The sequence below is a fragment of the Siphateles boraxobius genome, unplaced genomic scaffold, assembly GCF_051911475.1.
Source record: "Siphateles boraxobius isolate OS27281-9 unplaced genomic scaffold, OSU_SipBor_1 225, whole genome shotgun sequence".
NCBI lineage: Eukaryota > Metazoa > Chordata > Actinopteri > Cypriniformes > Leuciscidae > Siphateles > Siphateles boraxobius.
Window position 1 is genome coordinate 80001 of NW_027508839.1, and position 12500 is coordinate 92500.

Consider the following 12500-nt stretch of genomic DNA (forward strand, 5'->3'; position numbering starts at 1 on the left):
TTCCTCTTCCACTGCTGCTTTCTTCCTCTTCCTGTTTACTTCCTCTTCAACTGCTGCTTCCTTCCTCTTCCACTGCTGTTTACTTCCTCTTCCACTTTCACTGCTGTTTCCTTCCTCTTCCACTGCTGTTTACTTCCTCATCCACCGCTGTTTACTTCCTCTTCCTCTTCCACTGCTGTTTCCTTCCTCTTTCACTGCTGTTTACTTCCTCTTCCTCTTCCACTGCTGTTTCCTTCCTCTTCCACTGCTGTTTACTTCCTCTTCCACTGCTGTTTACTTCCTCTTCCACTGCTGTTTACTTCCTCTTCCTCTTCCACTGCTGTTTCCTTCCTCTTCCACTTTCACTGCTGTTTCCTTCCTCTTCCTCTTCCACTGCTGTTTCCTTCCTCTTCCACTTTCACTGCTGTTTCCTTCCTCTTCCACTGCTGTTTCCTTCCTCTTCCACTTTCACTGCTGTTTCCTTCCTCTTCCACTGCTGTTTCCTTCCTCTTCCACTTTCACTGCTGTTTCCTTCCTCTTCCACTTTCACTGCTGTTTCCTTCCTCTTCCACTGCTGTTTCCTTCCTCTTCCACTGCTGTTTCCTTCCTCTTCCACTTTCACTGCTGTTTCCTTCCTCTTCCACTGCTGTTTCCTTCCTCTTCCACTGCTGTTTCCTTCCTCTTCCACTTTCACTGCTGTTTCCTTCCTCTTCCACTGCTGTTTCCTTCCTCTTCCACTTTCACTGCTGTTTCCTTCCTCTTCCACTGCTGTTTCCTTCCTCTTCCACTTCCTCTTCCACTTTCACTGCTGTTTCCTTCCTCTTCCACTTTCACTGCTGTTTCCTTCCTCTTCCTCTTCCACTGCTGTTTCCTTCCTCTTCCACTTTCACTGCTGTTTCCTTCCTCTTCCTCTTCCACTGCTGTTTCCTTCCTCTTCCACTTTCACTGCTGTTTACTTCCTCTTCCTCTTCCACTGCTGTTTCCTTCCACTTCCACTTTCACTGCTGTTTCCTTCCTCTTCCACAGCTGTTTACTTCCTCTTCCACTGCTGTTTTCTTCCTCTTCCACTGCTGTTTCCTTCCTCTTCCTCTTCCACTGCTGTTTCCTTCCTCTTCCACTTTCACTGCTGTTTCCTTCCTCTTCCTCTTCCACTGCTGTTTCCTTCCTCTTCCACTTTCACTGCTGTTTCCTTCCTCTTCCACTTTCACTGCTGTTTACTTCCTCTTCCTCTTCCACTGCTGTTTCCTTCCTCTTCCACTTTCACTGCTGTTTCCTTCCTCTTCCACAGCTGTTTACTTCCTCTTCCACTGCTGTTTTCTTCCTCTTCCACTGCTGTTTCCTTCCTCTTCCTCTTCCACTGCTGTTTCCTTCCTCTTCCACTTTCACTGCTGTTTCCTTCCTCTTCCTCTTCCACTGCTGTTTCCTTCCTCTTCCACTGCTGTTTCCTTCCTCTTCCTCTTCCACTGCTGTTTCCTTCCTCTTCCACTGCTGTTTCCTTCCTCTTCCACTTTCACTGCTGTTTCCTTCCTCTTCCACTTTCACTGCTGTTTATTTCCTCTTCCTCTTCCACTTTCACTGCTGTTTATTTCCTCTTCCACTTTCACTGCTGCTTCCTTCCTTTTTCTCACTCTTTCTCTTCTCTGTTTCAGGGGAATGTATTCCAGGACGCCGTGTTCAACCAGACGGTCACCATCACTGAGAGAGAAGACGGTCTGGACGGAGAGACGTGAGGCTTTAGTGCGGCTCATTCTGTGTTCCAGCAGCAGGTGGCGCTGTGCTCACGTGTGTGTGTGTGTGTGTGTGTCTCTCCAGGATCTTCCTGTACGTGTTCCTGTCGGGTCTCGGCCTGCTTCTGGTGGTCGGCCTTCATCAGCTGCTCGAGTCACGCAAGGTGAGGCCATCATCATCATCATCATCATCTGCTGGAGTCTTCATGTGTGCTTCAGTTACTGATGCTGAGGTGTGTGTGTGTGTGTGTGTGTGTGTGTGTGTGTGTGCGCGCAGAGGAGGCGGCCCGCACCTAAAGTCGAGATGGGAACCTCCAACCACAATGATGTGGACATGAGCTGGATCCCACAGGAAACACTCAACCAGATCAGTGAGTTTCAGCCAATCACAGTCAGCCTGCTTTACCAAACGCTCCTTCACCGATTCATGAAAGGCTAATCACTAGTTAAATTACATTTAGGGCTGTGGAGTGATTAATTGCATCCAAAATAAAAGTTTGTGTTTATAAATATTTATGTGTTTGTAAATATTTCTTATGCGTGTAAACACAAACTTTTATTTTGGATGAAAGCAATCACTGCACAGCCCTAATTAATGTTTAAGTAATAAACGTGTCTGAAACGGCGATCCGTCTGGATAATCGGACATTAAACGTCACAAACTCCGTCTCTGTTTTCACGAGAACTGCTTCACTTTCATTGCAGATTTGCAGACTTTATATACATATTGTCAACATCTTTTTGTGGACAAAAGTTTACAGTATTTTGACAATTTCCCTCAAATTAAAGCTCAATGATTTAAATGTTTGAAAGTGAAGAATTAGTGTTATAATTTAAGCTATTTTTTCGATTATTTAATTTCAACGGTAATATATATTTTCTCTTATTTTATATTTAGAAGTCAAACTTATAATAATGATCATTATACTTATTATATCCGTAAAATTTTAAAATGAGTCGTGCAGCCTCATATATGAATGATTTTAAAATATAATCAATCAAAATAAAAAAAGAGATAAAAATTTGGTTATTTGGTTATCTGCATGTCATGTGACATCAGAGACCCGTGAATATGCTGCATGATTATTGAAATATGAATTCTGATCTGGGTTTGTGAATCTGCGAGTTCTTCTTCTGATCTCACGCTCTCTCTCTTTATTTCCTCTGGTCGTCAGTGGCGAGTCGGAGAGGTGAGCGCTTCCTGTCCTCCGCTTTCTATCCTGCTTGTGTTGCTCGTGTGTGTGTGTGTGTGTATCATGTCACTGACGCGTGTGTGTGTCTGTGTCTCAGATAAAGCGTCTCCCAGACGGTCTCCGCGTAAGAGGACTCAGAAGCGCTCGGCCGGATCCGACGAGTGAACAGAAGCCTTCGACACACACACACTCACACACACACTGTGTTTACAGTGAGACGACCATCCCAGCCAGCAGAGACTGATACACACACTCTCTCACTCTCACACACACACATATACACACATACATATACACGTATACACACTCACACTGCCTTGTTTGTTCATCACTGGACGCCAGCAGAGACTGATTTAACTACACACACACACACACACACACACACACACTCACTGCCTTGTTTTTTAAGTGAAAGTGAGCGAGGAGTTCGGCCGCTGAAGCTTCTGTAGGTTTGGTTTATTTTTGTTGTTACTTTGATCCTATTTCGCACGCTTTTTCTCTGGATGAGTTTGAGGAATTCTGGGATGCTGGTGATTCTCACTCTCTCTCACACACACACACACACACACACACACACACACACAGACACACACACACAGACACACCCTGCTTCAAGTGTCTTTCTTCCCGTTCAGTCCATGAAATGATAGACTGACTGATTTTAAAGGAATCATGATTGTGAAGAGCGGAAGTCCAGGACCGACTCCAGGCTTTTCTCCTCACGTTTTCAGGAAGGAGGAAAACTGTTTTTTTTTTTTCGTTTTTTTGATCAATCTAATAAAGTGACTGTATTATAAGCAAGCTGATGTACAGTTCTAAGTGTACTTGGACAAATGCAAATAAACTGAACAAAAGATGAACGTGTGTGTATGACTTTTTCAGTCATAATTTAGATTTTTTTTCATATTCTAACTTTTTCAGTCATAATTTAGATGTTTTTCATATTCTAGATTTTTTCAGTCATAATTTTGAATTGTTGTCATCATTTTCATTTGTCATAAACTTGATTTTTTCAGTCATAATTTTGTTTTGTCATAAACTTGATTTTTTCAGTCATAATTTTGACGTCATATTCTAGACTTTTTCAGTCATAATTTTGAATTGTTGTCATCATTTTCATTTGTCATAAACTTGATTTTTTCAGTCATAATTTAGATTTTTTTTCAGTCAATTTAGATTTTTTTCATATTCTAGACTTTTTCAATCATAATTTGAATTTATGTCATAAACGTTACTTTTTCGGTCATAATTTTGAATTATGTCATATTCGTGATGGTTTCAGTCATAATTTTGATTTGTCATAAACTAGACTTTTTCAGTCATAATTTTGATTTGTCATAAACTAGACTTTTTCAGTCATAATTTTGATTTTTTTTCATATTCTAGACTTTTTCAGTCATAATTTTGAATAATGTTTTCATAATTTGATTTGTCATAAACTTGATTTTTTCAGTCATAATTTAGATTTTTTTCATATTCTAGACATTTTCAGTCATAATTTAGATTTTTTTCATATTCTAGACTTTTTCAGTCATAATTTGAATTTATGTCATAAACGTTACTTTTTCGGTCATAATTTTGAATTGTCATATTCGTGATGGTTTCAGTCATAATTTTGATTTGTCATAAACTAGACTTTTTCAGTCATAATTTAGATTTTTTTCATATTCTAGACTTTTTCAGTCATAATTTTGAATTATGTTGTCATAATTTTTATTTGTCATAAACTTGATTTATTCAGTCATAATTTTGACGTCATATTCTAGACTTTTTCAGTCATAATTTAGATATTTTCATGTTCTTGACATATTCAGTCATAATTTAGATTTTTTTCATATTCTAGACATTTTCAGTCATAATTTAGATTTTTTTCATATTCCAGACTTTTTCAGTCATAATTTGAATTTATGTCATATTCGTGATGGTTTCAGTCATAATTTTGATTTTTTTCATATTCTTGACATTTTCAGTCAATTTTGATTTTTTTTCATATTCTAGACTTTTTCAGTCATAATTTTGACGTCATATTTTTCAATCATAATTTAGATTAGTCATAAACTAGACTTTTTCAGTCAATTTAGATTTTTTTTCATATTCTGACTTTTTCAGTCATAATTTTGATTCATCATATTCTAGACTTTTTCAGTCATAATTTAGATGTTTTTCATATCCTAGACTTTTTTAGTCATATTTTTGACACGTCATATTCGTGATGGTTTCAGTCATAATTATGATTTGTCATATTCGTGATGTGTAGTGAATGAGTCTGTCCTGTAGCTCAGTACATGTTGACCTTCACTGAGTTCACCTGTCCTGTAGTGAATCAGTGTGTAGTGAATCAGTGTGTAGTGAGGGTTACACTCGTTCTGCTCACACACTCGCTCTGCTCGCTCACACACTCGTTGTGCTCGCTCACACACTCGTTCTGCTCGCTCACACACTCGCTCTGCTCGCTCACACACTCGTTCTGCTCACACACTCGTTCTGCTCGCTCACACACTCGCTCTGCTCGCTCACACACTCGTTCTGCTCACACACTCGTTGTGCTCGCTCACACACTCGTTCTGCTCGCTCACACACGCGCTCTGCTCACACACTCGTTCTGCTCACACACTCGCTCTGCTCGCTCACACACTCGTTCTGCTCACACACTCGTTCTGCTCGCTCACACACTCGTTCTGCTCGCTCACACACTCGTTCTGCTCGCTCACACACTCGTTCTGCTCACACACTCGCTCTGCTCGCTCACACACTCGTTCTGCTCGCTCACACACTCGTTCTGCTCACACACTCGTTCTGCTCGCTCATACACTCGTTCTGCTCGCTCACACACTCGTTCTGCTCACACACTCGTTCTGCTCACACACTCGTTCTGCTCGCTCACACACTCTTTCTGCTCACACACTCGTTCTGCTCGCACACTCGTTCTGCTCGCTCACACACTCGCTCTGCTCGCTCACACACTCGCTCTGCTCGCTCACTCACACACTCGCTCTGCTCGCTCACACACTCGTTCTGCTCACACACTCGTTCTGCTCGCTCACACACTCGTTCTGCTCACACACTCGTTCTGCTCACACACTCGCTCTGCTCGCTCACACACTCGTTCTGCTCGCTCACACACTCGTTCTGCTCACACACTCGTTCTGCTCGCTCACACACTCGTTCTGCTCACACACTCGTTCTGCTCGCTCACACACTCGTTCTGCTCACACTCGTTCTGCTCACACTCGTTCTGCTCGCTCACACACTCGTTCTGCTCGCTCACACACTCGCTCTGCTCGCTCACACACTCGTACTGCTCGCTCACACACTCGCTCTGCTCGCTCACACACTCGTTCTGCTCGCTCACACACTCGCTCTGCTCGCTCACACACTCGTTGTGCTCACTCACACACTCGCTCTGCTCGCTCACACACTCGCTCTGCTCGCTCACACACTCGTTCTGCTCGCTCACACACTCGCTCTGCTCGCTCACACACTCGTTCTGCTCACACACTCGTTCTGCTCGCTCACACACTCTTTCTGCTCACACACTCGTTCTGCTCGCACACTCGTTCTGCTCGCTCACACACTCGCTCTGCTCGCTCACACACTCGCTCTGCTCGCTCACTCACACACTCGCTCTGCTCGCTCACACACTCGTTCTGCTCACACACTCGTTCTGCTCGCTCACACACTCGTTCTGCTCACACACTCGTTCTGCTCACACACTCGCTCTGCTCGCTCACACACTCGTTCTGCTCGCTCACACACTCGTTCTGCTCACACACTCGTTCTGCTCGCTCACACACTCGTTCTGCTCACACACTCGTTCTGCTCGCTCACACACTCGTTCTGCTCACACTCGTTCTGCTCACACTCGTTCTGCTCGCTCACACACTCGTTCTGCTCGCTCACACACTCGCTCTGCTCGCTCACACACTCGTACTGCTCGCTCACACACTCGCTCTGCTCGCTCACACACTCGTTCTGCTCGCTCACACACTCGCTCTGCTCGCTCACACACTCGTTCTGCTCGCTCACACACTCGCTCTGCTCGCTCACACACTCGCTCTGCTCGCTCACACACTCGTTCTGCTCGCTCACACACTCGCTCTGCTCGCTCACACACTCGTTCTGCTCACACACTCGTTCTGCTCGCTCACACACTCGCTCTGCTCGCTCACACACTCGTTCTGCTCACACACTCGTTGTGCTCGCTCACACACTCGTTCTGCTCGCTCACACACGCGCTCTGCTCACACACTCGTTCTGCTCACACACTCGCTCTGCTCGCTCACACACTCGTTCTGCTCACACACTCGTTCTGCTCGCTCACACACTCGTTCTGCTCACACACTCGTTCTGCTCGCTCACACACTCTTTCTGCTCACACACTCGTTCTGCTCGCACACTCGTTCTGCTCGCTCACACACTCGCTCTGCTCGCTCACACACTCGCTCTGCTCGCTCACTCACACACTCGCTCTGCTCGCTCACACACTCGTTCTGCTCACACACTCGTTCTGCTCACACACTCGTTCTGCTCACACACTCGTTCTGCTCGCTCACACACTCGTTCTGCTCACACACTCGTTCTGCTCGCTCACACACTCGCTCTGCTCGCTCACACACTCGTTCTGCTCGCTCACACACTCGTTCTGCTCACACACTCGTTCTGCTCGCTCACACACTCGTTCTGCTCGCTCACACACTCGTTCTGCTCACACTCGTTCTGCTCGCTCACACACTCGCTCTGCTCGCTCACACACTCGTTCTGCTCGCTCACACACTCGCTCTGCTCGCTCACACACTCGTTCTGCTCACACACTCGTTCTGCTCACACACTCGCTCTGCTCACACACTCGTTCTGCTCACACACTCGTTCTGCTCGCTCACACACTCGTTCTGCTCACACACTCGTTCTGCTCGCTCACACACTCGTTCTGCTCACACACTCGCTCTGCTCACACACTCGTTCTGCTCACACACTCGTTCTGCTCGCTCACACACTCGTTCTGCTCACACACTCGTTCTGCTCGCTCACACACTCGTTCTGCTCGCTCACACACTCGCTCTGCTCACACACTCGTTCTGCTCACACACTCGTTCTGCTCGCTCACACACTCGTTCTGCTCACACACTCGCTCTGCTCACACACTCGTTCTGCTCACACACTCGTTCTGCTCGCTCACACACTCGCTCTGCTCACACACTCGTTCTGCTCACACACTCGTTCTGCTCACACACTCGCTCTGCTCACACACTCGTTCTGCTCACACACTCGTTCTGCTCACACACTCGCTCTGCTCACACACTCGCTCTGCTCACACACTCGTTCTGCTCACACACTCGTTCTGCTCACACACTCGCTCTGCTCACACACTCGCTCTGCTCACACACTCGTTCTGCTCACACACTAGTTCTGCTCGCTCACACACTCGTTCTGCTCACACACTCGTTCTGCTCGCTCACACACTCGTTCTGCTCACACACTCGTTCTGCTCACACACTCGTTCTGCTCACTCACACACTCGCTCTGCTCGCTCACACACTCGTTCTGCTCGCTCACACACTCGTTCTGCTCACACACTCGTTCTGCTCACACACTCGTTCTGCTCGCTCACACACTCGTTCTGCTCACACACTCGTTCTGCTCGCTCACACACTCGTTCTGCTCGCTCACACACTCGTTCTGCTCACACACTCGCTCTGCTCGCTCACACACTCGTTCTGCTCGCTCACACACTCGTTCTGCTCACACACTCGTTCTGCTCGCTCACACACTCGTTCTGCTCACACACTCGTTCTGCTCGCTCACACACTCGTTCTGCTCGCTCACACACTCGTTCTGCTCACACACTCGTTCTGCTCGCTCACACACTCGTTCTGCTCACACACTCGTTCTGCTCGCACACTCGTTCTGCTCGCTCACACACTCGCTCTGCTCGCTCACACACTCGCTCTGCTCGCTCACACACTCGCTCTGCTCGCTCACTCACACACTCGCTCTGCTCGCTCACTCACACACTCGTTCTGCTCACACACTCGTTCTGCTCACACACTCGTTCTGCTCACACACTCGTTCTGCTCGCTCACACACTCGTTCTGCTCACACACTCGTTCTGCTCGCTCACACACTCGCTCTGCTCGCTCACACACTCGTTCTGCTCGCTCACACACTCGTTCTGCTCACACACTCGTTCTGCTCGCTCACACACTCGTTCTGCTCACACACTCGTTCTGCTCACACTCGTTCTGCTCGCTCACACACTCGTTCTGCTCACACTCGTTCTGCTCGCTCACACACTCGTTCTGCTCGCTCACACACTCGTTCTGCTCGCTCACACACTCGTTCTGCTCGCTCACACACTCGTTCTGCTCACACTCGTTCTGCTCGCTCACACACTCGCTCTGCTCGCTCACACACTCGTTCTGCTCGCTCACACACTCGCTCTGCTCGCTCACACACTCGTTCTGCTCGCTCACACACTCGCTGTGCTCGCTCACACACTCGTTCTGCTCGCTCACACACTCGCTCTGCTCGCTCACACACTCGTTCTGCTCACACACTCGTTCTGCTCGCTCACACACTCGCTCTGCTCGCTCACACACTCGTTCTGCTCACACACTCGTTGTGCTCGCTCACACACTCGTTCTGCTCGCTCACACACTCGCTCTGCTCGCTCCTCAGAGAGCTTCAGATGGAGGAGTCAGTGAAGAAACACAAACGTCTTTATTTCGTCTCCATCTGTGTCTTCTGGGAATCAAACTCAATTAGTATTTACCGCTTTTACCTGCAAGTTTATCAGTTTGGGTTAAAACTGTGCGATATAAAAAAGGATGGAAATTAGATTTGCAATAATACATCAATCTTAAATTTAGGCCTAATTCTTTTTTCTTTTTTTGAGTGTAGAGATGCATTGATACATTTACAGAATTACAGGCCACAATCATGTAAGGAATCTTGATAAATCATCATCATCATTATTAAAATGATTGTTTCGATCTGTATCTCATAAAGTTGAAGTAACTCAGTGTTAATAAAGTGAGTGAACGATATTTCAAACGCGCATTCATGTAATGCGGAAACGAGTTTGTTTTGCAGTTCAATGAATCTTCTGGTTCTGAACATCTGTGTTTTTCTGAGCTTCACATTTTAAAGATTTTCTTTTCCATAATATCAAGTGAAGGAAGTGAATGTTGTTATTCTTCACTTTCAGTGGATGCAAAACATTCAAAACTGACAATTCATTAAGAAATCTTCCAGGTGTTTCTGCATTTTTATAGAATACAAATATTTCAATCCAAAATGTGAGCGTTAGTTTAACATAATTAGTAGGCTAATATTACTTTCCATAATGTCAGTGTTTGTAAAATCCCATCATGCAACAGGAAGTAACATCATTTTTGGTGGGAAAAGTTGACCAGAGCAATAATAGAAATACAGATTACGACACAAACATGTTCAGTTTTTTAAGTAGCAGGGTTAAAAAGTTTGAGGAATGACCCAGTTCCTGTTTCTTAGAACAGTCCATAATCATCAGGTTCATTACCATCATAAATGTCATTCAAATATACTATATATATATATTTAAAGTTCTTGATGCCATTTAGACTTTACATGAAACCCTTGAACGTCCGTCTCTTCTGGAGTCAAACCTGCAAACAAGCTTCAACTTTATTTCCACACTCAAAAAGAGTTTGCATGTCTCTCTCTTCATGATCTTTTCTTTATTTGTGCATTCTACTCTTCCTTTAGTTTAGTTTCTAAATGATTTATTTTGTTTCAGTTACTGTTTATTTCAAAGAATGAAAATGTTTTTATTAATATTTTTTTCAGTTATGATAGCGCTGTTTCAGTGCAGTGCATTGTGGGACACAGATTATCGTCCATGCGTTGAGAAACTCAGATTATTGCGTCAAATATCCAGTCGATTCTCACAGAAAACACACAGACCACAGCTTTGGCAGATATAGATATATATTTATAGGTTTTTTTTTTTTTTTCATACCAGATAAATAAAAAGTTAACAATACAATCTGGTCACTATTATATGTCGAGTCTGTGTGATAATAATGACCAAATCAAAGCATGATTGTCACTCAGTGTGCTTCACAAAAATCAGTCAATGAATAAATTATCTGGTGAACTTCAACTATTTACAGTATAAACAAATGATCACGAACACGAGCTTTGGATCTCTGGACGATTTCAGCAGTTTTTCCATCATCGTTCAACACAAACACAGAATATGAGAATATGATTCGACTGTACATGCCTAGAGTTAATAAACCAAAGTACAAAAGCAAACCGACATAAAAACTATGATAAAAATGAACATCCACGTGACGTCGCATTCCACACAAACACCGGCGGAGAGGAGACGCAGGCAAGAAGTGAAGGATGAGACACGCCTCTCTTCCTCGGGATCATCATCATCATCATCTTCATCATCATCAAGCGCTCGATCCCGTCGCAAACATCCGTGAGTTTCAGTGTCCGGGGAAAAGGGAAGAACGGGACGTTTCCACACACTTTACCCAGAATTCAAGTATTCCAGAGCCACTTCATAGCAGAACTTGTACTGATCCTACAGAAGAAACACAAACACACACACACACACACACACCAGCAGAGGTCACTGTCTGCAAACACACTGCGGATTAACTCTTCATCGTTCACTCTGGGAAATACAGGAATTTTCCATAGAAGAACCTTTCAGTGATCAGTTTTTAAAGTCCCCCTGTGGTGAAACTCCAGCTTTTAATGTTGTTTATGTGTCTATGTGGTGTTTTTAATATGCTTTAACACAAATCATGTGTAAATTCATAAGTCGACAGCATTGCTGAGTATTTTCTCCTTAAAACTGCAGTGAACCAAAGACAGTCTCAAAAACACGCTTTGAAATCGCTGGTGTTTCTGACGTCACAAACTACCTTGTAACCAATCAGATCGACGTGTGATCGTCAACCAGTGGATCTCTGAGTGAGTGAGTGAGTGGAGGCGGGGCTCATTTGCATATTCATAAACCCGTCCATACTAAATGAGGCAAGGGTGTCGAGTTACATTCAAGATATTTTAAGGAAAAAACGTTTGAATATGTCATTTTGGTGATGAAAGATGAGTTTTAAGGGATTAAATGATTAACTACAGGGAGAACCAGTTTTTCTTAGTGTGAAGAAGATTTTAATGATTAAAGCTTTTGTAGGATGAAAGAATGTTAAAGGTTCTTCATGGAAACTGTCGATGCCAATAAAAGAAGCTTTATTTCTCAGAGTGATCGTACAAATACAGACATGAAACAAACACTAATAATATTATCTTATATTAACAAAAATGTTAAATGTTTATTCTCTCATTTTTGAGTATCATTGCATCTTGAAAAACGTGGAATCACAGAATCCAGCCATAAAAATGGAATTTGCAGTTTAAGTTTGATTAACAAGTTTATGGAGACGATACATGATAATTTTGATGATTTAATAAACTTTTCCGAAGTCAACCCATTCGACATGTTTTTTTGATGATTCAAAGATGAACGGCATGAAAACGACACTGGCGTCACATGACTGAACGTGTCACTATGACATCATCACGAGTCGTCGGCTTCAGCATG

At 44.3% G+C, this 12500-nt stretch overlaps 2 protein-coding genes across 19 annotated transcripts in view; one reads left to right on the plus strand and one right to left on the minus strand.

Annotated features, from left to right (window-relative positions):
* ssr1 (signal sequence receptor, alpha) overlaps positions 1–3759 on the plus strand; it is a 15864-nt gene extending 12105 nt beyond the window's left edge. For 2 of the 4 annotated variants that reach the window (XM_077240333.1, XM_077240335.1), the window contains 5 exons: positions 1629–1705; positions 1792–1870; positions 1984–2077; positions 2882–2896; positions 2997–3759. In XM_077240333.1, the coding sequence (XP_077096448.1) occupies positions 1629–1705; positions 1792–1870; positions 1984–2077; positions 2882–2896; positions 2997–3064 (333 nt within the window). In that variant the 3' untranslated portion in view covers positions 3065–3759. The remainder of the gene's footprint in view (positions 1–1628; positions 1706–1791; positions 1871–1983; positions 2078–2881; positions 2897–2996) is intronic. The other 2 variants (XM_077240336.1, XM_077240334.1) reach the window with 1 other exon arrangement.
* A 7087-nt stretch (positions 3760–10846) lies between these two features.
* The window catches only part of LOC143747542 (receptor-type tyrosine-protein phosphatase mu-like), a 281363-nt gene continuing 279709 nt past the window's right edge, over positions 10847–12500 (minus strand). For all 15 annotated transcript variants that reach the window (XM_077240349.1, XM_077240347.1, XM_077240345.1 and 12 more), the window contains one exon: positions 10847–11474. In XM_077240349.1, coding sequence (XP_077096464.1) covers positions 11421–11474 — 54 coding nt within the window. In that variant the 3' untranslated portion in view covers positions 10847–11420. The remainder of the gene's footprint in view (positions 11475–12500) is intronic.